Here is a 24,067-nt window from a genome sequence, read left to right as displayed (position 1 = left end):
ATTATATGCCAAAAGGTATGCCCAGGACACTATGGGGGAAGGATTCTTTAAGTCTTTGTAGGAGAAATGGGGAAGAATTACCAAAAGAAGATGGTGAGGTTGGGACACTGACAACCCAGTGCATGGAGCTTTGCCATGTTGAGCACTTTGGTGCTGAGGATTAAGCCCGGAGGCATTCTACCATCATTATCCTGTACTGGCGTTTGGACGTCCCGGTGACTAAGTGACCAGCCTCCCAGAACACCGCATTAATAGCATCCCACAGGTCAGGACAGTGCGCTCCTGCATGCTTCTCTGCCCAAAAAAGTTTTGAAGCAGCCACACAGTTATTTTGCCAAAAACACACAGAACTCAACTTTTTATTTATTTATTTTTGTGTGTGGTACTGGATGGAACCCAGGGGCAATCTACCTCTGAGTGACACCCCCAGCCCTAAGTTTTTATTCTTTATTTGGAAACGGGGTCTCACTGAGTTGCAAAGGGCCTCACTAAGTAGCTGAGGCTGGCTTAGAACCTGTGCGATCCTCCTGTCTCAGCCTCCCAATTGCTGGGATTACAAGCGTGCGCCACCACACCCGGCTGAATGGAAGCGTTCAGTGAGAGAGCCTGTCCCCCAGCAAGGCCAATTGGAGTGTGAAAAGGAAGGAGGGTGGGTGTAGGTGGAACCTCCCCACTAGGCCATAACACATTGACCTTCACCAGGGAAGAGACTGCGAGTGTCACCTATGGCTGAGGTCTGCCTGAGGCTGCAGCTAGCCCCTCACTCAGGGAAGGACGATGGAACAGCCCCATCCAGCTCTCACCAGTATAGGCAGGAAGGGTCGCGGGGCTTTGACCTAGTTCTTCTTCCACATCCAGCTTCTTTGTGTGTGTGTGTGTGTGTGTGTGTGTGTGTGTGTGTGTGTGTTTGTGGTGCTGGGGATGGAGCCCAGAGGCATTCTACCTGCCAGCTACACCCCCAGCCCTTTTTTATTCTTTATTTTGTTATTGTTGTTATTGTTGTTTGTTTGGGTTTGGTTTTGGTGGTACTGGGCTATATTCCCAGACCTATTTTATATTTTATTTGGAAACAGGGTCTCACTAAGTTGCTGAGAGCCTCACTCAGTAGCTGAGGCTGGCTTCGAACCTGTGCGATCCTCCTGTCTCAGCCGCCCAAGCGCAGGAATTACAAGTGTGCGCCACCACGCCCGGCTTTACATCCAGCTTCTTGACGCCACCACGCCCGGCTTTACATCCAGCTTCTTGACGCTCTTTCCAGCCTTCCTGCCTGGGGCTTATCAGCACTTCATCTGAGCCACCATATACTTAATTACATGCTTTTCTTTCTATTTTAGTTAATCATCTTCACTGTATCCTTTACTCACTTGACATCATAGTGAAATGTCAAAGCAGCGTGCAAGCCAGCTATGGTGGCACACACCTGTAATCCCAGGATTTAGGAGGCCGAGACAGGATCGCGGGTTCAAGACCAGCCTTAGCAACTTAGTGAGACCTTGTTTCCAAATAATAAAATCAAGCCAGGTCAGGGGGGAGGGCACACACTTGTAATCCCAGCATTTGGGAGGCTGACACTGGAGGATCACGGTTCACAGACAGCCTCAGCTATTTAGTGAGGCCCTTTGCAACTCAGTGAGACCCTGTTTCAAAATAAAGAATAAAAAATAAGGCTGGACATGTATCTTGGAAGTAGAATGTCCCTGGGGTTCCATCCCCAGTACCGGGGAAAAAAAATTTTTTTTTTAAATGCGGCTGTGGCATAGCTCAGAGACAGAATGTTCCTAGGTTTAATCTCCAGCACCACAAAAACTAGATAAGTGAACAATGCCCACAGCCTAAAGTGTGGCCTTCTAACTGCACTGAAGCCGCCTTCTCCCGAGTGAGCAGGCTCCAGCCCCTTTCCTCCCATCTTCCCGAGTGAGCAGCCTCCCCCTCCCGCCCCTTTCCTTCTCCTTTTATCACAGCCAGCGCTTTCCCATCCTGCCTCTTTCCTCTTCCCTTCGACAAATGCCCTTTGATGTCCGATTCCTAGAGGCATCCGATTTGGGGTTTGTTTTATATTTGTTGCTTCAGGGTTTTGTAAAGATGAGAAGAATGCTAACAAGGCTAAAATCAGGATTCTTGGCCTACCAAAGGCAGCCAGCCAGTACTTTGTGTCCTTGGCAGCAGAAGACGGTTCTGCCGCATTAACCCAGCCTTGCTGCATGGCTTCCCCCCAGGTTCCCCTCCTCTCATCCTACGCCCACCCCCCGCAGTGTGTGTGAGTGTGTTGTGTGTGTGTGTGTGTGTGTGTGTGTGTGTGTTAGATACTGAGAATTAAATCCAGGGGCATTCTACCTCCAAACTACACTGCCAGCCCTATTGTTGTTGTTGTTATTTTTTTTATTATTATTTGTTTATTTCTTTTGAAACAGGGTTTCACTAAGTAGCTAAGGTTCTCAGAAGCCTCACAAATTGCTGAGACTGGCCGTGAACCTGCAATCCTCCTGTCTCGGCCTCCCAAGCACTGCGATTACAAGTGTATACCACCTGCCAGGCTCTGTTTATTGATTTGTTTTGTTTTTGTTTTGTTTTGTTTTGCAGTACTGGGATTGAACCCAGGGACGTTCTACCTCCAAGTTATACCCCCAGCCCTATTTTCAACTCTTTTATTTTGAAACAGGGTCTCACTAAGTTGTGGAAGGCCTCACTAAGAAGCTGAGGCTGGCCGCGAACCACTATCCTCCTGTGTCCTTAGGATTACAAGTGTACACTACCACACCCGGTTTGTTTTTATTTTATTTTTTCCTTTTTTATCTTTTTTCGCAGTACTAAGGATGGAACCCAGGGGCATTCTACCTCCGAGATACACTCCCAGCTCTATTACTATTTATTTATATATATTTTTTTTTCCAGTACTAGGGATCGAACCCAGGGGCATTCTACCTCCAAGCTACATCCCTAGCCCTATTTTTTATTCTTTATTTTGAAACAGAGTCTCACTGAGTTGGAAAGGGCCTCACTAAGTAGCTAAGGCTGGCTGCGAACCTGCACAACCCTCCTGTCTCAATTTACCAAATGCTGGGATTACAAGTGTGTGCCACCACGCCCGTCTTATTGTTAATTTTGAGACAGGTTCTCACTGAGTTGCCCAGGCTGGCCTAGAACTTGGTAACCTACTGCTTCAGGCTTCCCAAGAGCTGGGCTTAGGCGTGTCCTGCTGCACCCAGCTACTGATAGTATTTTGCTCATGTAAGTAAGGCACACATAGCAGGGTAGAAAAATCACCAAGTTCAGAAAAACAAAAACTACCCAGGCAGGATTCAGAGCAGGCTAAGAATTTTACACACTGACTGAGTGAGTTTTCAACAATAGAGAGAGCAGGTTATAGATGTAGGAGTTGAATAAATAACCATCTAGGAAGAATATTCATTCCTCCCTATTTTTCTGTGTCTTTTAGAGAAATCAACCTTTCAGTAATTGGGCAGTATGTGGATTATCTCGTAGAAGAACAGGGAGTGAAGAGTGTGTTTGGTAAGTCACCTGGAGCTTTCTCTGCGTCTTCTCAGCACTAGGCTGGTGATGTCACCTGATCGTGACGTCATTGTGTCACAGGTGAGCCCGGAGTGTCACAGGTGAGCCCGGAGCCTCACCAGGCAGGGACTGAACTGTAGACTCACCTGTGTGAGACCTACCAAGCACCTCAAGATATTATTTGAGAGCTGGGCGTGGCGATGCACACTTGTAACCCCAGCATTTGATCGCGGTTTGCAGCCAGCTTCAGCTACTTAGTGAGGCCCTTTGTAACTCAGTGAGACCCTGTTTCAAAATAAAGGTTAAGCCCGGTGTGGTAGCACACTCTTGTAATCCCAGCTTTCGGGAGGCTGAGACTGGAGGATCGCAGTTCGCAGACAGCCTCAGCTACTTAGTGAGGCCCTCTGCAACTTAGTGAGACCCTGTCTCAAAAATAAAAGAATAAGCCAGGTGTGGTGGCACACGCTTGTAATAACCACTGTTGGGAGGCTGTGACAGGAGGATTGCACAGGTTCGAAGCCGGCCTTGGCTACTGAGTGAGGTTCTCAGCAACTTAGTGAGACCCTGTTTCCAAATAAAATATAAAATAAGTCTGGGAGTATAGCCCAGAAGTAGAAAGCCTCTGGGTTCCACCCCCAGTACCACCAAAAAAATAAATAAATGAATAAAATAAATAAATAAAATAAAAGAACAAAAAATAGGATAGGGGGTATAGCTCAGAGGTTGAATGCCCTGGGTTCCATCTCCAGACCCGCAAAAATGAAGGAAGGAAGGAAGGAAGGAAGGAAGGAAGGAAGGAAATAGTACTCAGAGGTAGAATGCCCCTGGGTTCCATTCCCAGTACCGCAAAATACAAAATATATATATTATCTGAGTTGGTGGCACCAACGAATAAGGTAGTGATATTTTTTGTTCCCATTTTATTTATTTATTTATTTATTTAGTACCAGAAAATGAATCCAAAAACTGAATCCAGAGACATTCTACCTCCGAGCTACATATCCAGCCCTATTTTATTTTCTCTTTTATTTAAGTGTGTGTGTATGTGTGTGTGTGTGTATGTGTGTGTGTGTGTGTTACTAGGGGGTAGAACCCAGGGGCTTTTCTACCCCTGGGATACACTCCCAGATCTATTTTATATTTTATTTGGAAACAGGGTCTTACTAAGTTGCTGAGAGCCTCACTAAGTAGCTGAGGCCAGCTTCAAACCTGTGTGATCCTCCTGTCTCAGCCTCCCAAGCGCTGAGATTACAAGCTAATTTTTTTTTTCCCCCCAGTACTGGAGACTGAACCCAGGGGCATTCTACCTCCAAGCTACACCCTGAGCCCTATTTTTTTAATTAATTAATTTTTTTAATTGGTACATTGTAGTCATATATCATTCACATTGGAGTAAAAGACTTGAGAGGATATACAAGCACACATCATCCAATTAGCCCTCATCCAGCCCCCATCCCATTCCCTCCCCCTCCCTTGATCCCATGCTTGTTTGGTGATTAACTTTGATACATATGTGGTTCACAGACAGCCTCAACTACTTAGTGAGGCCTTCTGCAACTTAGTGAGTCCCTGTTTCAAAAATAAAGAGTAGGCGCTGGGTGTGGTGGCTCATGCTTGTAATCCCCACGCTTGGGAGGTGGAGACAGAAGGATCTCTCAGGTTCGAAGTCAGCCTCGCTGGTTTAAGATACCCTGTTTCCAAATAAAAATAATATAAAAAATAGTTCTGGGAGTGTAGCCCGGAGGTAGAAGGGTTTCCAGGAACCCCAGTACCACCAAAAGAAAAAAAAAAAAGGGGGCAGTGGGTGTAGCTCAGAGGTCAAATGTCCCTGGGTTTCATCACCACACCCACAGAAAAAAAAAAAAAGAATAAAAAATAGGGCAGGGGGTGTGGCTCAGAGATCAAATGCCCCTGGGTTCCATCTCCAGACACGCTAAAAAAATAAAATAAAGAATAAAAAATAGGGTTGGAGTGTACCTCAGAGGTAGAATGCCCCTGGGTTCAATCCCCAGTACCACCACCAAAAAAAAAAATAGGTAATTATTTTGAAACAGGACCTCACTAAATTGCTGAGGCTGGTCTCAAACCTGTGATCCTCCTGTTTCAGTCTCCCAGATACATGGGTTACAAGCGTGTGCCACCATGCCCAGCTTTTTTTTTTTTTTTTCCATTTAGAGAAGAAAATTTACAGCCCCAATTCACTTGTTTGATCAGGCCATTCAACCGAGAAATGGTAGAACTAACAGCTAAGCCCTCTTAAGTAAAACTAAATTCTCTCAGCTCTCTTAAGAAGGGACTTTGCTCTGTCTGCACCTGAGCTTTCACAATGTGAATAGAAGAAAGACTGTAAATACAGCACACAGCAGGGAGCGGTGCAATCCACATACATGAGAGGCTGAGAGAAAGATCACGGGTTCGAGACCAGCCTCAGCAATTTAGTAGACCTTCAGCAATTAGTGAGATCCTGTTTCAAGAAAAGAAAAAGGGCTGGGGTTGTAGCTTGGACATAGGATGCTTCTGGGTTCAATCCCCAGTATAAATAAATAAACAAACAAACAACACAAAGGAATTGAAGAACTAGCATTTATCCCTATTTATTTCAGAGACAGTGAAGGTTAAAATAAAAAAATCAATGCTGGGCATGGTGGCTCATGTTTGTAATCCCAGTGCTTGGGAGGCTGAGACAGGAGGATCACAAGTTCACAACCAGCCTCAGCACCTTAGGCCCTCCGCAACTTAGTGAGACCCTGTTTCCAAATAAAATATAAATTGGGTCTGGGAGTATAGCCGGGAAGTAGAAAGCCTCTGGGTTCCACCCCAGTACCACCAATTTAAAAAATAAATAAATAAATAAATAAATAAGCCAGTGCCGGGCATGGTGGCGCATGCTTGTAATCCCAGCATTTGGGAGGCCAAGACTGGAGGATCGTGGTTCAAAGCCAGCCTCAGCTACTTAGTGAGGCTCTCAGCAACTTAGTGAGACCCTGTTTCCAAGTAAAATATAAAAAAGGTCTGGGAGTATAGCCCGGAGGTAGAAAGCCCCTGGGTTCCACCCCTAGTACCACCAAAAAAAAATGCCCCTAGGTTCAATCCCCAGTACCAAAATAAAAAGAAAGAAAGAGAGATGATCATATGGAAGTGTAACAGGAAAGATAATGAGTTTTGGAATCACACAACTCTGAATTCAAACTTAAACTATCTAGTATTTCTGGCCTCTTGTTTTCTTCTATAAATGAGAATAATTCTGCTTTTCTGGGTTATGAGAATAAAGGACTATATGAGTGCTTGGTACAAACAATATTAATATGAAGCTGGGTGGGGTGGCGCACGCCTGTAATCCCAGCATTTGGGGGGCTGAGACCGGGGGACTGCGGTTCGCAGACAGCCTCAGCTACTTAGTGAGGCCCTCTGCAACTCAGTGAGACCCGGTTTCAAAATAAAGAATAAAAAAAATAGAGCTGGAGTTGTATCTTGGAGGTAGAATGCCCCTGGGTTCCATCCCCAGTACCAAAAATAAAATAAAATAAAATAAACACACAATATGATCTGGACATGGTGGCCCATGCCTATAATCCCAGTACTTGGGAGTCTGAGACAGGAGGATCTCAGGTTCAGATCCAGCCTCAACAACATAGCAAGCTAAGCTCTAAGCCGCCTAGAGATGCCCTAATTCAAAATAAAAACTAAAAAGGGCTGGGGTGTGACTCAGAGGTAGAATGCCCCTGGGTTCAATCCCTAGAACCATAAAAAAAAAAAAAAAAAAGAAGGGCCAGGCCTGGTGGCCTGTAATCCCAGAACTTGGAAGGCTGAGACAGGAAGATCACAGGTTCACAGCCAGCCTCAGCTGCTTAATGAGGCCCTCCACAATTTAGTGAGACCCTGTTTCAAAATACAGATGAAAAAATAGGGCTGGAGTGTAACTTGGAGGTAGAATACCCCTGGGTTCAATCCACAGTACCACACACACACACACACACACACACACACACACCCCAACAACAAATGCTGTCAAGGGTGTGGAGAAGTAGCCACTCTAATACATTGCCGGTAGGATTGAGAATTAGTTCAACCAATTTGGAAAACTGCATGGAAGATCCTCAGAAGAATGGGAATCAACCTACCATATGACCCAGCAATCCCACTTCTGGGTATCTACCCAAAAGAATGGAACCTGAACTACCAGACTAATGCATGTGTGTCTATGTTCATAGCTGCACAGTTCACAATTGCCAAACTATGGAACCAGCCAAGATGTCCATCGATACATGGATGGATTACAAAAACTGTGGGATTTGTACACAATGAAATTTTACTCAGCCATAACAACAAAATTAGGTCACTGGCAGGGAAATGGATGGAACTGGAGAACATGATGCTAAGAAAGATTAACCAGTCACCAAAAATGAAAAATCAGCTGTTCTTCCTAATATTCAGAAGCTAGGGAGAAAATCTTCCTAATATTCAGAAGCTAGGGAGAAAATTGGGGGACAAAGAAGGAGAAACCTTAGATGAGTAAAGGAGGTGACCACTGAGGGAAAAGGGAGAGGGAAGAGGGAAGCTTTTTTTTTTTTTTTTTTTTTTTTTTGGTGGTACTGGGGGTGGAACCCAGAGGCTTTCTATCTCCGGGCTATACTCCCAGACCTTTTGTATATTTTACTTGGAAACAGGGTCTTACTAAGTTGCTGAGAGCCTCACTAAGTAGCTGAGGCTGGCTTCGAACCCGCGCAATCCTCCTGTCTCAGCCTCCCAAGTGCGGGGACCACAAGCGTGCGCCACAACGCCCTGCAAAAGAGGGAAACTTTCTAATGCACATGATATACATTCACAAACATGTCAGAGTCGATCACTAAGCCAAACCTGAGAAGGAGGGAGGGAGGAGAGGATGGGGTAGGAAGTGGGAAGGGCCAAATGAGTGGTGTGTGCGTTATGCCTCCACCATCTTGTACCCCATTAAGATGCATGACTACAATGTACTTATAAACAAGAAAAAAAGAGCCAGGCGTGGTGGCGCATGCCTGTAACCCCATGACTTGGGAGGCTGAGAAAGGAGGGTCCCAGGTTTATGAGCAGCTTGAGCTACATAGTGAGGCCCTTTGCAACTTACTGAGACCCTATTTCAAAATAAAGAATAAAGCTGGACGTGGTGGCGCACGCTTGTAATCCCAGCGCTTGGGAGGCTGAGACAGGAGGATCGCACAGGTTTGAAGCCAGCCTCAGCTACTTAGTGAGGCTCTCAGCAACCTAGTGAGACCCTGTTTCCAAATAAAATATTAAAAAGGTCTGGGAGTATAGCCCGGAGGTAGAAAAGCCCCTGGGTTCCACCCCAGTACCACAAACAAACAAACAAATAAATAAATAAATAAATAAATAAATAAGGCTGAGGGTGTAGCTCTGAGGTAGAACGCCCCTGGGTTCCATCCCCGGTACCACAAAAAATAAAAAATACAAAACAGAAAAGAAGGACGGGAGGAAGGAAGGAAGGAAGACCAGCCGAGTGTGAAGTGCAGGTGGATACTGGCTCTCTCCTCTCCTGCTCCAACTTGGGTACCTGGGGTTGGAGGAGCAAAGGGCATTGTTGGGTCCCACTGACTGTCTCTTTGTTGGAACAGTGAATGGCACCACAGGAGAAGGCCTGTCCCTGAGCACCTCGGAACGCCGCCAGGTCGCAGAGGCCTGGGTGACGCACGGGAGGAATAAGTGAGTGGCCCTCTGAGACGGGGGACAGTCCATGGTGGGAGCCGCGCATCCTGCACCTTGGTGAGGTGGAAAGGCGGCCAGACTGCAGGGCGCCCCCTTCCATCCCCAAAAGGCCTCTCATCCCCTCCAAAGCCAGTTCCCCTCGGCTGGCTGCCTGCTGAGCTGAAGGGGGAAGAAACCAAGGTGCTGGTGACCAGCTGCTGGGCGCTGGCCTGTCCACCCCAACAATTCCAACTCTCCCTTTCCCAGGAGGGTGCCACGGCCCTGAATTTCCTTCAGATCTTCTCATTTTCTCTTTCTTTCTTTTTTTTTTTATTTCTTATTTTGAAACAGGGTCTCACTAGGTTGATGACAGTCCCGTTACTTGCTGAGGCTGCCCTGGAACCTGCGACCCTCCTGTCTCCGCCTCCCAAATGCTCATTACAAGCGTGCGCACCACGCCCAACTTTTTACTTTTCTTTTGAAATGAAGTCTTGCCGGCCATGGTGGCACACGCCTGTAATCCCAGTACTTGAGAGGCTGAGACAGGAGGATCACAGGTTCTCAGCCAGCCTCAGCAATTTAGTGAGTCCCTCAGCAACTTAGTGAGACCCTGTTTCAAAATAAAAATAAGGCCAGGCGTGGTGGCGCACGCTTGTAATCCCCGCGCTTGGGAAGCTGAGACAGGAGGATCACACGGGTTCAAAGCCAGCCTCAGCTCCTTAGTGAGGCTCTCAGAAACTTAGTGAGACCCTGTTTCCAAATAAAGTGTAAAATAGATCTGGGAGTATAGCCTGGAGGTTAAAAAAAAAAAAAAAAAAAAAAACCAGCCCCTGGGTTCCACCCTCAGTACTACAAAATAAATAAATAAATAAATAAATAAATAAATAAATAAATAAATAAATGATAGAAGCCAGGCACGGTGACACACATTTATAATTCTAGTGCTTGTGAGGCTGAGGGAAAAAAATAAAATAAAGAATGAGAAAAATAAGCCAAGCGTGGTGGCACACGCTTGTAATCCCCGCGCTTGGAAGGCGGAGACAGGAGGATCGCACAGGTTCGGAGCCAGCCTTTCTGGCTTAAGAGACCCTGTTTCCAAATAAAATATAAAAATAGGTCTGGGAGTGTAGCCCGGAAGTAGAAGGGTTTCCAGGAACCCCGTACCACCAAAAAGGAAAAATAAAAGATAGAACTGGGAGTGAAGCTCAGAGGTAGAATGCCCCTGGGTTAAATCCCCAGTACCACTAAATAAATAAGTTAAACAAACAAATAAATACAGACTCTCACTAAATTACCATGGTGCTGGCCTCAAACCTGCTAAGTAGTGTGATTCTAGGCATGAGCCACCACGCCTGGCTGTTAACTAGTTTTTATAAACACTAAGTTAATAGCTCTGTGTGGGTTTTTTTTTAGTGCTTGTTTTCAGGATGCTTTTAATACTTCTTGTTTTTATTGTGTTGTTCATGTATTAAATATTTTTATTTTGCAAAAATAAATCGCCAGAAGCTCTTTTAAGTAGATTAATTAAACTAGACCACAGTAGAATTTAATAGTCAGGAGGCTGGAATTAATAAAATTAACTGCAAAAATCAGCACAAGCCAGGAGAGCGGAGGCCTTCTGTGCACCTCCAAATGTCAGGTGATTCATCGTGTTTTATCTTCTGCAGGTTGGACCAGGTGGTGATTCACGTAGGAGCTCTGAGCTTAAAGGAGTCACAAGACCTGGTATGTATGTATGCAGACCCATGTAGGGGAGAGAGAGAGAGTTACTGGGATGGAACCTGGGGGCGTTCTAGGTCTTAGCTACCTACCCAGCCCTATTTTTTTTTTCTTTACCGAGGATGGAACCCAGGGGCATTCTACCTCTGAACTATACCCCCACCCTATTTTTATTGTTGTTGCTGTTTGTTTGTTTGTTTGTTTGTTTAGTGTTACTGGGGATGTAGCCTAGGGGTCTTTTATCTCTGGGCTACACTCCCAGACCTATTACTTTATTTTTTTTTTGGAAACAGGGTCTCACTAAATTGCTGAGAGCCTCACTAAGTAGCTGAGGCTGGCTCGAACCTGTGTGATCCTCCTGTCTCAGCCTCCCAAGTACTAGTATTACAAGCGTGTGCCACCACACCCGGCTCCCTATTAAAAAAATAAAAATAGGGTCTCACTCAATTGTTTGTGGCCTCACTAAGTTGCTGAGGCTGGCTGCAAACCTGCGATCCTCCTTGCTCAGCCTCCTGAGTGCTGGGGTTACAGGCATGCACCAGCATACCCAACCGAGTGACCTCCATTTTTATACTGAAATTAATATCAATGCGATATTTGGCATGTGGTGGAGTCTCTGCTGGAGAAGATAAAGGAAGGTCCCTGTGGGACCTCAAGGATTCCACCATGGGCCTTGAGCCATAGAGGGGGTCGAGCCCAAGGTGGCAACTTCAAAAGGCTAAGCGACAGAGGGACAGTAAGGCGGCTGTAGGTGGCGCTAGTGTGCAGGCTTGAGCTCAGGAAGCACGAGGCCAGGCCATCTGCTGGACGCAAAAGGGATATAGGAAATGGCATGCAGGCTTGAACAGTGGAAACTCAGTCGCTGCCTCAGAGAATGGGGGAAAACAGAAACCTGGAAGGATTGCTCAGTGGTGCTGAAAAGCAGAATTGTAATTCACAAATTTATCATGCCACCACCCAATGTGGTCGTTTTCTTCGAGGCATGCCACCACTCAGCTAGAACACAGAAACAGGGATGCAGACAGTTAGGTTGCCTCTGGGTTTAGGGATTGGCAGATTAAGTAGGGTGATGGGCAAGGGAGGAAGGAGCTCAAGTTGTTGGCAGGAAAGCTGGTGATGGTGATGGCGGTGTTGAGGCCCGAGTGCACTGGTTAAGACAAAAAAGCTTGAAGACGCTTAAATCGTTAGGCCCAGTGCCTGGAATGCTACAAATTGACCACGCTTCCAGAACTTAGATAACATAGAGAGCCGGGCGTGGTGGCTCATGCTTGTAATCCCAGTACTTGGGAGGCTGAGACAGGAGGATCGCAGGTTCACTGCCAGCCTCAGCTACTTAGTGAGGTCCTCTGCAACTTAGTGTGACCCTGTTTCAAAATAAAGAATAAAAAAATAGGGCTAGCTCGGAGGCAGAATGCCCCTGGGTTCCATCTCCAGTACTGAAAAAAAAAGATAATAGAGGGCTGGGGGTGTAGCTTGGAGGTAGAATGCCCCTTGATTCAATCCTCAGTTCCACAAAAAATAAAAAATAAAAAATAAAAATAGTCTAATTTTTCCACTCTCTAGTGATACCTTTGTTGAGATTGTGTGTGTGTGTGTGTGTGTGTGTGTGTGTGTGTGTGTGTGTGTGTGTTTGGGGATTAAACTCAAAGGCATTCTATCTCCGAGCTATACCTCTACCTATACTGTCCTTGAATCTGCGATCCTCCTGTCTCAGCCTCCCAGGTACTAGGATTACAAGGGTTCTCTACCACACCTGACTCTTGCTGAGAAATTTGAAGAGTGTGTTGCTGAACTGTAGGATAGCTGTAGGCAAGTATAATGTATCACTGACTCCAGAACGATCGTCTTTCTTCTTGTAAAGGCCCAACATGCAGCAGAAATCGGAGCCGACGGCATAGCTGTGATCGCGCCTTTCTTTCTCAAGCCGTGGAACAAAGGTAAACAGATGGGTCTGAACACACAGCGCTCACAGGCGATACTTCCCCTTGCTCCCATTCAGAGTGACTAAGGCACCGCCTGACACCCCAGCACTTGAGAGGCTGAGACAGGATTGCAGGTTTGAGGCCAGCTCACAGTAACTTAGTGAGACCCTGTCTCAAAAGAAAAGATAAAAAGGGCTGGGGCTGTCGCTCAAAGGTAGAATGCCCCTGGGTTCAATCTCCAGTACCACCAAAAAAAATTGTCTTCTGTTTCACTGTTTGGAACTATCCAAAGGACAAGCGATTTGCCGGATTCATCATCTGCAGTGACGTCGCAGTTGAAGCTCACCTTGGCCGCTGCAGGGACTCCTGCTTTCTCAGTAAACCTGAGTGCACTCTGGTTTTCTTGGTCTGTCTGGATCTCTTGCAGAAGTGAAAAGAACCGTACTCAGAGCTTTTGTGCAATGCGCCACCACACTACAAGTACCCTCTTAAAGCAGACACTGGCTGCCGCGCTCGGCTGGCTTCTGTTTTGATAAGAGCATATAAGTTTCATCTCTTAAGACTTGAGAACGTTTGCACCCAGTTTTGGGTGCAGTGCTGAGATTGAGCTCAGGGCCTTAAGGACCCTAGGGATGAACTGTCCACTGAGTACAGCCCTAGCTCCAGCCCCTCCCTCCCTGTTTCAATTTTTTTTTTTTTCTGAGGATTGAACCCAGGGGCATTCTACCTTCAAGCTACACTCCCATCCTTTATTTTATACTTATTTGGAAACAGTGTCTTGCTAAATAGCTAAGAGCCTCGCTAAGTTGCTGAGGTTGGTCTTGAACCTACGATCCTGCTATATCAGCCTCCCAGTACTGGGATTACAGGCTGCAAGCAAGAGCTGTAATGAAATGAGTCCCAAAGGCCTGCAAGTGTCAGAGATGGGAGGGTCGCCAAGAGCCCTCGCTGCCCTGAAGGACGGAGGTGTGTCAGGGCTGAAGCCGTACTACCCAGAATGCCGCTGGCCTGCTTGCTCACCCTGTGACCTCACCCTGTTCTTTCAGACACCCTGATTGATTTCCTGAGCGCGGTGGCCGTCGCCGCCCCAGCCTTACCTTTCTATTACTATCACATCCCGGCCTTGACAGGGGTGAAGAGTAAGTATGTGTCTTAACATTTCCTCCCCACGCTCACAGCTAAGAAACCCCAGCTCCATCCCGTGCACCCCACAAACAACAAACGCCACTGGCGGGGCAGTTCAGTTGCCCCAAAGTGCCCACTCCGCCATCCCCGCCAGTATCTGCTCCCAATCCACCTTCTGTGCAGAGCCTGAGCCTGAGGTGAGCTGGGGCTCTTCCGCAAGCCCTTCCCTCCGCCACACCTCCTTCTTTTTTTTTTTTCTTTTTTTTTTTTTTCGGTACTGGGTATTGAACCCAGGGGCTTTCTACCTCTGAGCTACGCCCCAGTCCTATTTTTTTATTCTTTATTTTGAAGAGTCTCACTGAGTTGCAAAGGGCCTCACTGAGTAGCTAAGGCTGTCTGCAAACCGCAATCCTCCTGTCTCAGCCTCCCAAATGCTGGGATTACAAACCTGCGCCACCACGCCTGGGTTGTTAGGAGATTTTTGTGTGTGTGTGTCTGGTACTAGGGATTGAACCCAGAGGCATTCTACCTTTAAGCTGCACCCCCAGCCCTATTTTATTTTATTTGTTTTTCTTTTTGCTGGGGACTGGACCCAGAGGCATTCTACCTCCAAGTTATACCTTCAGCCCTATATTTTACTGTTTGTGATCTTTTTGGTGTGTGTGTGTGTGTGTGTGTTTGTTTTTTGTTGTTGTTTTGTTTTGTTTTGTTGTTGTTTTGTTTTGTTTTGTTTTGTTTTGTTTGCAGTTCTGGGGATGGAACCCAGGGACATTCTACCTCTGAGCTATACATCTGGCCCTATTTTTTATTCTTTATTTTGAAACAGGGTCTCACTAAATTGTGGAGGGCCTCACTAAGTAGCTGAAGCTGTTCGCAAACCTCGACCCTCCTGTCTCAGCCTCCCAAGTACTAGGATTAAAGTGTGTGCCACAGCCGGGCGTGGTGGCGCACGCTTGTAATCCCAGCATTCGGGAGGCTGAAACCTGGAGGATCGCGGTTCGCGGACAGCCTCAGCTCCTCAGTGAGGCCCTCTGCAACTCAGTGAGACCCAGTTTCAAAATAAAGAATAAAAACTAGGGCAGGGGGTGTAGCTTAGAGGTTGAATGCCCCTGGGTTCTATCCCCAGACCCGCAAAAAATAAATAAATAAATAAATAAATAAATAAATAAATAAAAGTGTGTGCCACCACACCCAGCCCTCTACTGCTTATGTTTTGAAACAGGGTCTCACTAGGTTGATGAGTCTCACAACTTGTTGAGGCTCCCCTCCAACCTGGGATCCTCCTATCTCATCCTCCCAAGTACTGGAAGCACAGGTACCACACCCAGCTCTGTTAGGAGATTGGGGTAGGGGGTTCTGGGGATTGGATCCAGGTCTGTTCCACCTCAGAGCTATGTCCCCAGCCCCCTCTTTTTTTGTAGTGCTGGGGATTGAACCTAGGGGCATTCTACCTTTCAACTACACCCAAGCTCTGCTTCATTTTTATTTAGAAACATTCTCACTGAGTAGCTATGGCTGGCTTTGAACCTGCAGTCTCTCGGCCCTTTTTAAATTTTTTATCTTGAAACAGGGTCTCGCTAAATTTCTGAGGGCCTCACTAAATTGCTGAGGCTGGCCTCTAATTTTCTTTTTCTCTTTCTTTCTTTCTTTTTGTTTTTATGGTACTGGGGGTGGAACCCAGGGGCTTTTCACCTTGGGCTATACTCCCATATATCCTCACTGAGTAGCTTCGATCCTGTGCAGTCCTCCTGTCTCAGCCTCCCGAGTGCTGGGATTACAAGCGTGTGCCACCCCACCCAGCTCAAGATTATTTATTTATTTATTTATTATTTATTTATTGGCAGTACTGGGGTTCCTGGAAACCCTTTTACCTCCGGGCTACACTCCCAGACCTATTTTTAGACTTTTTTTTATTTGGAAACAGGGTCTCAAGCCAGCATGGCTGGCTTCGAACCTGTGCGATCCTCCTGTCTCTCTGCCTCCCAAGAGCGGGGATTACAAGTGTGTGCCACCACACCCGGCCAAGATTATTTTTTAAATCCTATTCTTTGAGCCAGGCGTGGTGGCTCACACTTGTAATCCCAGCATTCGGGGATTCACGGACAGCCTCAGCTACTTAGTGAGGCCCTCTGCAACTCAGTGAGACCCAGTTTCAAAATAAAGAATAAAAAATAGGGCAGGGGGTGTAGCTTGGAGGTCTGCATGGTTACTGGGATTACAGGCCTGTGCCCCCACACCCAGCATTGGGATGTGCTTTGACAGATAAATAGGTGCTGCTAGGGGCAAACCAGGATGCATGCACATTGGATCCCAGCTGATGGTCGCCTGTGGCAGCTCAGTGCTGAGGCACGGTCTGTGAGGCATTGCAGGAGTCTCTGCTGCTGAGTGGATTAATGAGGCTTTTGCTGTTCTGAGCAGTTCGTGCCGAGGAGTTGTTGGATGGGATTCAGGGAAAGATCCCTACCTTCCAAGGGCTGAAGTTCAGTGACACGGATCTCTTAGACTTCGGGCAGTGTGTGGATCAGAGTCGCCAGCGACAGTTTGCTTTGCTCTTTGGGGTAGACGAGGTAAGTAACCCCATGAAGCCAGGTTCCCTCCAAAGCGATTCATGCGATTGTGTATACAATAGCATCTCCCTAGCCGGGCGTGGGGGCGCACGCTTGTAATCCCCGCACTTGGGAGGCAGAGACAGGAGGATGGCGCAGGTTCAAAGCCAACCTCAGCTACTTAGTGAGGCTCTCAGCAACTTAGTGAGACCCTGTTTCCAAATAAAATATAAAATAGGTCTGGGAGTATAGCCCGAAGGTAGAAAGCCTCTGGGTTCCACCCCCAGTACCACACATCTCCCTTTTCTTTCTCTTTCATAAACCTGAATACTCTATTTCTCTCTAGCAACTGTTGAGTGGCCTGGTGATGGGAGCCACCGGAGCAGTGGGCAGGTAAGCAGGACGCATTTGTCTCCATCATAAAGTTACAGCCGGGGGTGGTGGCACAGCCTTGTAAACCCAGCATCTGGGGCTGAGACCTGAGGATTGTGGTTCACGGACAGCCTCAACTACTTAGTGAGGCCCTTTGCAACTCAGTGAGACTATTTCAAAGTAAGGAATAAAAAAATAGGGCTGTGGGTGTAGCTCAGAGTTAGAATGTCCCTGGATTCCATCCCCAGTACCACACAAAATAAATAAATAAATAAATAAATAAATAAATAAATAGCCGGGCGTGGTGGCGCACACTTGTAATCCCTGCACTTGGGAGGCTGAGATAGGAGGATCGCACAAGTTTGAAGCCAGCCTCAGCTACTTAGTGAGGCTCTCAGCAACTTAGTGAGACCCTGTTTTCCAAATAAAGTATAAAATAGGTCTGGGAGTATAGCCCAGAGGTAGAAAGCCTCTGGGTTCCACCCCCAGCACGAAAAAATAAACAAATAAAAATAAATATGGGTGTATTCATTTCGAGTCACCCCCCATGCCATTTTTGCATTGGGCTGCATTTCTATTTTCTGTATTTCCATCTTTCTAATAAACTTCTTTAAATCTTCAAATAAATAAATAAAGTTACAGTCCCACATAAGCCAGGTGCAGTGGCAGAGGCCTGGAATCAGGGTCCTTGGGAGGCTGAGACAAGAAGATAATAGGTTTGAGACCAGCTTCAGCAATTTACCAGGATGCTCAGTAACCTAGTGAAACCCTGTTTTAAAATAAAAGTTAATGAGCCAGGCATGGTGGTACATGCTTGTAATCCCAGCATTTGGGAGGTTGAGACAGGAGGACCTGGGTTCACGGACAGCCTCAGCTACTACTTTAGTGAGGCCCTCTACAACTCAGTGAGACCCTGTTTCAAAATAAAGAATCCAAAATTGGGCAGGGGGTGTAGCTCAGAGGTCAAATGCCCCTGAGCTCCATCCCCAGACACTCAAAAAAACCAAAAAGGACTGGAGGTGTCACTCAGAGGTAGAATGCCCATGGGTACTATCACCAGTACCAAAAAAATAAATAAATAAATAAATAAATAAATAAATAAAATAAATAAATACCTGTCTTTAAATAATATATAGGATGGCAGGGAATTTGGTGAGTGTTGGATTTGCCCCTATTCCTGGGGTGCTACACACACAATTTCTCAGCATCTGACTTTAGGACCCTCCATCTTCAACGCTCTGTTGGCTTTTTCATCCTAATTTTATTTCTTCTCCATTTTCCTCCTCCTTCCTCCTCCTGCTCATCATCATCATCATCATCATCATCATCATCATCGTGTGTGTGTGTGTGTGTGTGTGTGTGTGTGTATGTGTGTGTGTGTTCTGCCTTCTCTCGTGGCCCCGCCTCCTGTTGCTGGGAACCCAATGAGCACAGCCTGACCTTTAGGGACCAGGACCTAACAACGACCTCCGGGAGCCTGGGCGTCCTTCCTTGTTAAACAGCGGAGACGGGAAGCTGGGGCCTTTGCGCTGAGTCCTTGAGCCTGAGTGCTTGCCATTCTCTTGCTAGCACCTACAACTACCTGGGGAAACAGGCGAACCAGATGCTGGAGGCTTTTGAGCAGAAGGACTACTCTTCAGCCCTGAACCATCAGGTAAACTCTTTGTTTATTTACTTATTATTTGTGCATATTAATTACACAGACTAGTGGCTTTCTGAATTCTTTTTTTGTGATACTGGGGATTGAACCCAGGGACATTCTACCTCTGAGCCACCCACCCAGCCTTTTTTTTTTTTCCCCTTGGGTCTGGCGATGGAACCTGGGGGCATTTGACCTCTGACCTACACCCCTGCCCTATTTTTTATTCTTTATTTTGAAACAGGGTCTCACTAAATTATGGAGGGCCTCACTAAGTAGCTGAGGCTGTCCACGAACCGCAATCCTCCTGTCTCAGCCTCCCAAATGCTGGGATTACAAGCGTGCGCCACCACGCCCGGCTTTGTTTGTGTGTGTGTGTGTGTGTGTGTGTGTGTGTGTGTGTGTGTGTGTGGTACTGGGGATGGAACCCTTCTACCTCTGGGCTACACTCCCCATTCTATTTTTTTATTTTTTTATTTTTTTTTTTTGGTGGTACTGGGGGTGGAACCCAGAGGCTTTCTACCTCCAGGCTATACTCCCAGACCTATTTTATATTTTATTTGGAAACAGGGTCTCACTAAGTTGCTGAGAGCCTCACTAATTAGCTGAGGCTGGCTTCGAACCTGTGCGATCCTCCTGTTTCAGCCTTCCAAGCCAGGGATTACAAGCGTGCGCCACCACGCCCGGCTCCAAATCTATTTTTTATATTTTATTTGGAAACAGGGTCAAGAGACCTGTTTCCTGACCCATTCAAAGCCAGCGCTTCGAACCAGTGGGGATTACAATCATGCGCCACCATGCCCGGCTACACCCAGCCCTTTTTATTTTTTATTATAAAACAGGTCTCAGCTAGGCGTGGAAGCGCATGCTTGTAATCCCAGCATTTGGGAGGTTGAGACAGGAAGGTCACAGTAGCCTCAGCTACTTAGTGAGACCCTTTGCAACTCAGTGAGACCCTGTTTCAAAATAAAGAATAAAAAATAGGGCTGAGGGTGCAGCTCGGAGGTAGTACACCCCTGGGTTCCATCCTCAATACTTCCAAAAACAGAAAAAAAGACAGTGTCTCGCTAGTTACAGAGGGCCTCTCTCAATGCTGAGGCTGGCTTCGAAGCCTCACTCCTCCTGTCTCAGCCTCCCAAGTCCTGGGATGACAAGCGTGTGCCACCACACCTGGCCACTCTTCTTTTACCAGTTTGTTCATGGATTCAGAGAATGAACATTACGTAAGACCAGGAATAAGTTAAGGTTCAGCATCAGTACTATTTCTGCTTTTAGCTTTTAGAGAAATAAGTGCGTGAAAGCCGGCTCACTTAAATTAGTCGGTAAGAATAGGAGTTTGGGGACAGCAGTGTCACTCAGTTCTTTGAACATTTTTGAGTCATGTTCCAAAGTCAGCATGCTTGCTCTTTAATGATTTCTTTTATTTATTTATTTATTTTTTATTTTTTTATATATTTTTTTATTTTTGCGGGTCTGGAGATGGAACCCAGAGGCATTTGATCTCCAAGCTACACTCCCTGTCCTATTTTTTATTCTTTATTTTGAAACCGGGTCTCACTGAGTTGCAGAGGGCCTCACTAGGTAGCTGAGGCTGTCTGCGAACCGCGATCCTCCAGTTTCAGCCTCCCAAATGCTGGGATTACAAGCGTGCGCCACCACGCCCAGCTCTCCTTTATTTTTTATTTCTTATTTTTTTTTAGGTACTGGGGATGGAACCCAGGGGCATTCTACCTCCGAGCTATCCCCCCCCCCAGCCCTATTTTTTATTCTTTATTTTGAAACAGAGTCTCACTGAGTTGCAAAGGGCCTCACTGAGTAGCTGAGGCTGTCCCTAACTGCGATCTTCCGGTCTCAGCCTCCCGAATGATAGTACCATTTATAAAGCATACTTGGGTGTAATCCCTTGGGTGCGATCCTAAGTAGAAAGGAAAGGAGGGAAAGAAGGAAGGAAGGACATTTTTTCTTTTTCTTCTTCTTGTGGCACTGGGGATTGAACCAAGGGCCACACTACCTCTGAGCTACACTCTCTTGAAAGAGTCTTACTAGGCTGCTGATAGTCTAAGTAGCGAGGCTGGTCTTGAACCTACCATCCTCCTCCTAACTCAGCCACCCAGATCCTGGGATTACAGGCATGCACCATCATGCCCAGCCCCTCTGATCATGCATGCTAGGCAAGTACTCTACCACTGAGCTATACTCCCAGACCTCAATGTCAACATTTTAATTAACTCCTTTATTTGGTCCCCCCCCCCCCCCCCCCCCGTTTCCCAAGGCCATGATAATAGAGGTCTGTTTTTATTCTTTTCCAAATGGAGACAAGAACTTTGAAAGGGAAAACTGAGAAAGACAAAGGGGTGCCTCTATTACTGCAAATTCTTATGCTGATGAACTTTAGAAACAGCCCTTCTTGCCTAAACCCTGTAGAAGTTGGTTCTCTCAAATCTTAGCCCTGGCCAAGTGCCCCTTAGATATTTTGGAACTACCCCAGAGGTATGAGTAGCCTAGTTTGAAAACATTGCACTAGCCAGGTGTGGTGGTTCAAGTTTGTAATGCCAGTACTTGGGAGACTGAGAGGAAATCAAGGTCACAGGTTCGAGGACAGCCTCAGCAAGTAATGAGACTCATCAATCAAGTGAGACCTGTTTCAAAATTAAAAAATAGGGCTAAGTGTGTAGCCCAGGGGTGGAAGCTTTTGGGTTCAATCCCCAGGAAGCCCACCCCCCGCCCGCCCCAAAAAAAGATGACGTGCGTGGTGGCGCACGATTGTAATCCCAGCACTTGGGATCGCACAGGTTTGAAGCTAGCCTCATCTATTTAGTGAGGCTCTCAGCAGCTTAGTGAGACCCTGTTTCCAAATAAAAGTGTAAAATAGGTCTGGGAGTATAGCCCAAAGGTAGAAAAGCCCAAGGGTTCCACCCCCAGTACCACCAAAAAGAAAAAAGAAAAAAAAGGAAAGAAAGAAAAAAGAGAAAAAGAAAAAGGAAGGAAGAAAACTCAAATGTGTGAACTTAAAGTCTTTAAATTATTTTCATGGTTCAGTAATTTTTATGGTACTGGAGCTTAAACCTCAAGGCAAAGCTGGGCGTGGTGGCGCATGCTTGTAATCCCAGCATTCTGGAGGCTGAGACCGGAGGATCACGGCACGTGGACAGCCTCAGCTACTTAGTGACGCCCTCTGCAACTCAGTGAGACCCGGTTTCAAAATAAAGAATGAAAAATAGGGCAGGGGGTGTGGCTTGGAGGTCAAATGCCCCTGGGTTCCATCCACAGTACCGCAAAAAAAAAAAAAAAAAAAAAAAAAAAAGCTCAAGGCATTTTCTCTCTTCAGGTTACACCCAGTCCTATTATTTTTTACTTTTTTTTTTTTTTTTCAGTACTGAGGATAGAAACCAGGGGTATTCTATCTCCAAGCTACACTCCGGCCCTATATTTTATTCTTTATTTTGAAACAAGGTCTCACTGAGTTGCAGAGCACCTGGTTAAGTAACTGAGACTGGCCACCAACCCACAATCCTCGCGTCTCAGCCTCCCAAATGCTGGGATTATAAGTGTGCACCACCGTGACCTGCCCTTTTACTTTTTTTTTTTTTTTTTTTGAAACCAGGTCTCAGCTGGGTGTGGTGGTATATACCTGAAATCCCAGTACTTGGGAGGCTGAGATAGGAGAACTGCAGGTTTGAAGCCAACCTCAGCAACTTAGTGAGGCTCTCAGTAACTTAGCAAGACACTGTTTCCAAAGAAAAAATAAAGATAGGGCTAGGGGGAGATTAACCTGGAGATAGATAGCCCCTGGGTTCCATCCCCAGTACCACAAAAAAGAAAGAAGGAAGGAAGGAAGGAAGGAAGGAAGGAAGGGAGGGAGGGAGGGAGGGAGGGAGGGAGGGAGGGAGGGAAAGGGAAGCAAGAAAGGCAGGAAGAAACAAAGGAAGAAGGAAGGAAAGCAACAGCGTCTCACTGAGTTGCTGTGGTGTGGTCGCCACACCCGGTCACAGCTCAGTAGTACTGACAATAGACTTGTTTGTTCCTTTCTAGTTTTGTATCCAGAGATTTATCAACTTCGTGGTCAAACTAGGTAAGTGCCATATCTGTTTCCTGCGTGTGTGTGCGTGTGTGCGTGCGTATGTGTGTGTGTGTGTGTGTCACTGGGGATTGAACCCAGCAAAAAATAAATAAATAATTAATTTTAAAAAAACAGGGCTAGGGGTGTAGTTCAAAGGTAGAATGCCCTTGGGTTCTATCCACAGTAACGCAAAAAAAAAGAATAAAATAAAATAAACAAAAAATAATAAAATATGGCATGGATGTATTTCAGAGGTAAAATGACCTAGGGTTCAATCCCCAGTGCCACAGGGAAAAAAAAAAAATTAAAGAATAAAGCCGGGCCTTGTGGCGTGCGCTTGTAATCCCAGCATTCGGGAGACCAAGACAGGAAGATTGCGGTTCGCAGACAGCCTCAGCTACTTAGTGAGGCCCTTTGCAACTCAGTAAGACCCTGTTTCAAAATAAAGAATAAAAAATAGGGCAGGGGGTGTAGTTTGGAGGTAGAGTGCCCCTGGGTTCCATCCCCAGTACCACACACACACAATAATAATAATAATAATAATAATAATAATAATAATAATAATATTTTGTCGGTTTGTTAACAGTATCCACATTTCTATGTGTTGCAGCAGGGAATGGGACTTCCTACTCTGCTCATGTCGGTCTCTGCTTTTCGCCATGGCCTGCTGCAGTGGTCCCTGGTTGCCTAAGGTCTCTTCTTTGGGATGTTTGTGTGGCAGTGGACAGTACAGATGTGCTTCCTTGGTTTTTCCTGTCTAGGTTTTGGAGTGTCACAGACCAAGGCCATCATGACTCTGGTCTCTGGGATTCCGATGGGCCCGCCCCGACTCCCACTGCAGAAAGCTACCAGGGAGTTTACGGACAATGCCGAAGCCAAACTGAAGAGCCTGGATTTCCTCTCTTTCAACTGTGTAAAGGATGAAAACGTGGAGGCCTGTAGCTAGTGCCTCTCTCTCAGGTCAGGGTGTGACCCCTGAGACCTCATCATTCGAATAGTGCATTTTCTCAGGGACTTTTTAGATGAACTTGAACTAATCTTTCTCCTAGAAAACGAAATCTCACTTCAATCAACACGTGTTTAAATATCTACTCTGAGGCCCAGGTACACTGGCATATGCCTGTGATCCTAGCTACTGGGAAGGCTGGGACAGGAGGTTTGAAATGTGAGAACAGCCTCAGCAATTTAATAAAAATAAAAAGGAGCTGGGGATGGTGGCACATGCCTGTAATCCTAGCACTTGAGAACCTGAAACAGGAGGTTTGCAGGTTCGAGGCCAGCCTCATGAATTTAGTGAGACCCTGTTTTAAAATAAAAGATAAAAAGGGACTGGAGATATAACTCAGAGATAGAATGCCCTGGGTTCAATCCCCAGTACCAAAAAGTGAAATAAAATAAAAAGGGCTGAGGATGTAGCTCAGAGGTAGAACACCCCTGGGTTCAATCCCCAGTACCACCTATATACATACACACTATCTACACACACGCACACACA

The 24,067-nt window shown here is 46.3% G+C and overlaps 1 protein-coding gene across 2 annotated transcripts in view; it reads left to right on the top strand.

Moving 5' to 3' along the window:
• The window catches only part of NPL (N-acetylneuraminate pyruvate lyase), a gene marked incomplete at both ends in the record, with an annotated part of 31,522 nt that extends 8,004 nt beyond the window's left edge, over positions 1-23,518 (top strand). Inside the window, 10 exons of one of the 2 annotated variants that reach the window (XM_080699616.1) lie at positions 3,437-3,510; positions 9,120-9,207; positions 10,857-10,914; positions 12,770-12,845; positions 13,877-13,969; positions 16,374-16,522; positions 16,848-16,894; positions 18,443-18,527; positions 22,545-22,584; positions 23,334-23,518. In XM_080699616.1, coding sequence (XP_080555742.1) covers positions 3,437-3,510; positions 9,120-9,207; positions 10,857-10,914; positions 12,770-12,845; positions 13,877-13,969; positions 16,374-16,522; positions 16,848-16,894; positions 18,443-18,527; positions 22,545-22,584; positions 23,334-23,518 — 895 coding nt within the window. Of the gene's footprint in view, positions 1-3,436; positions 3,511-9,119; positions 9,208-10,856; positions 10,915-12,769; positions 12,846-13,876; positions 13,970-16,373; positions 16,523-16,847; positions 16,895-18,442; positions 18,528-22,544; positions 22,585-23,333 lie in introns of those variants that run through there. The other variant, XM_080699617.1, reaches the window with a different exon arrangement.
• Between the last annotated feature and the right edge of the window lie 549 nt (positions 23,519-24,067).

Source organism: Muscardinus avellanarius (genome assembly GCF_963383645.1).
Source record: "Muscardinus avellanarius genome assembly, chromosome: 7".
Classification (NCBI taxonomy): Eukaryota; Metazoa; Chordata; class Mammalia; order Rodentia; family Gliridae; genus Muscardinus; species Muscardinus avellanarius.
This window is presented reverse-complemented; position numbering and strand designations above follow the sequence as displayed.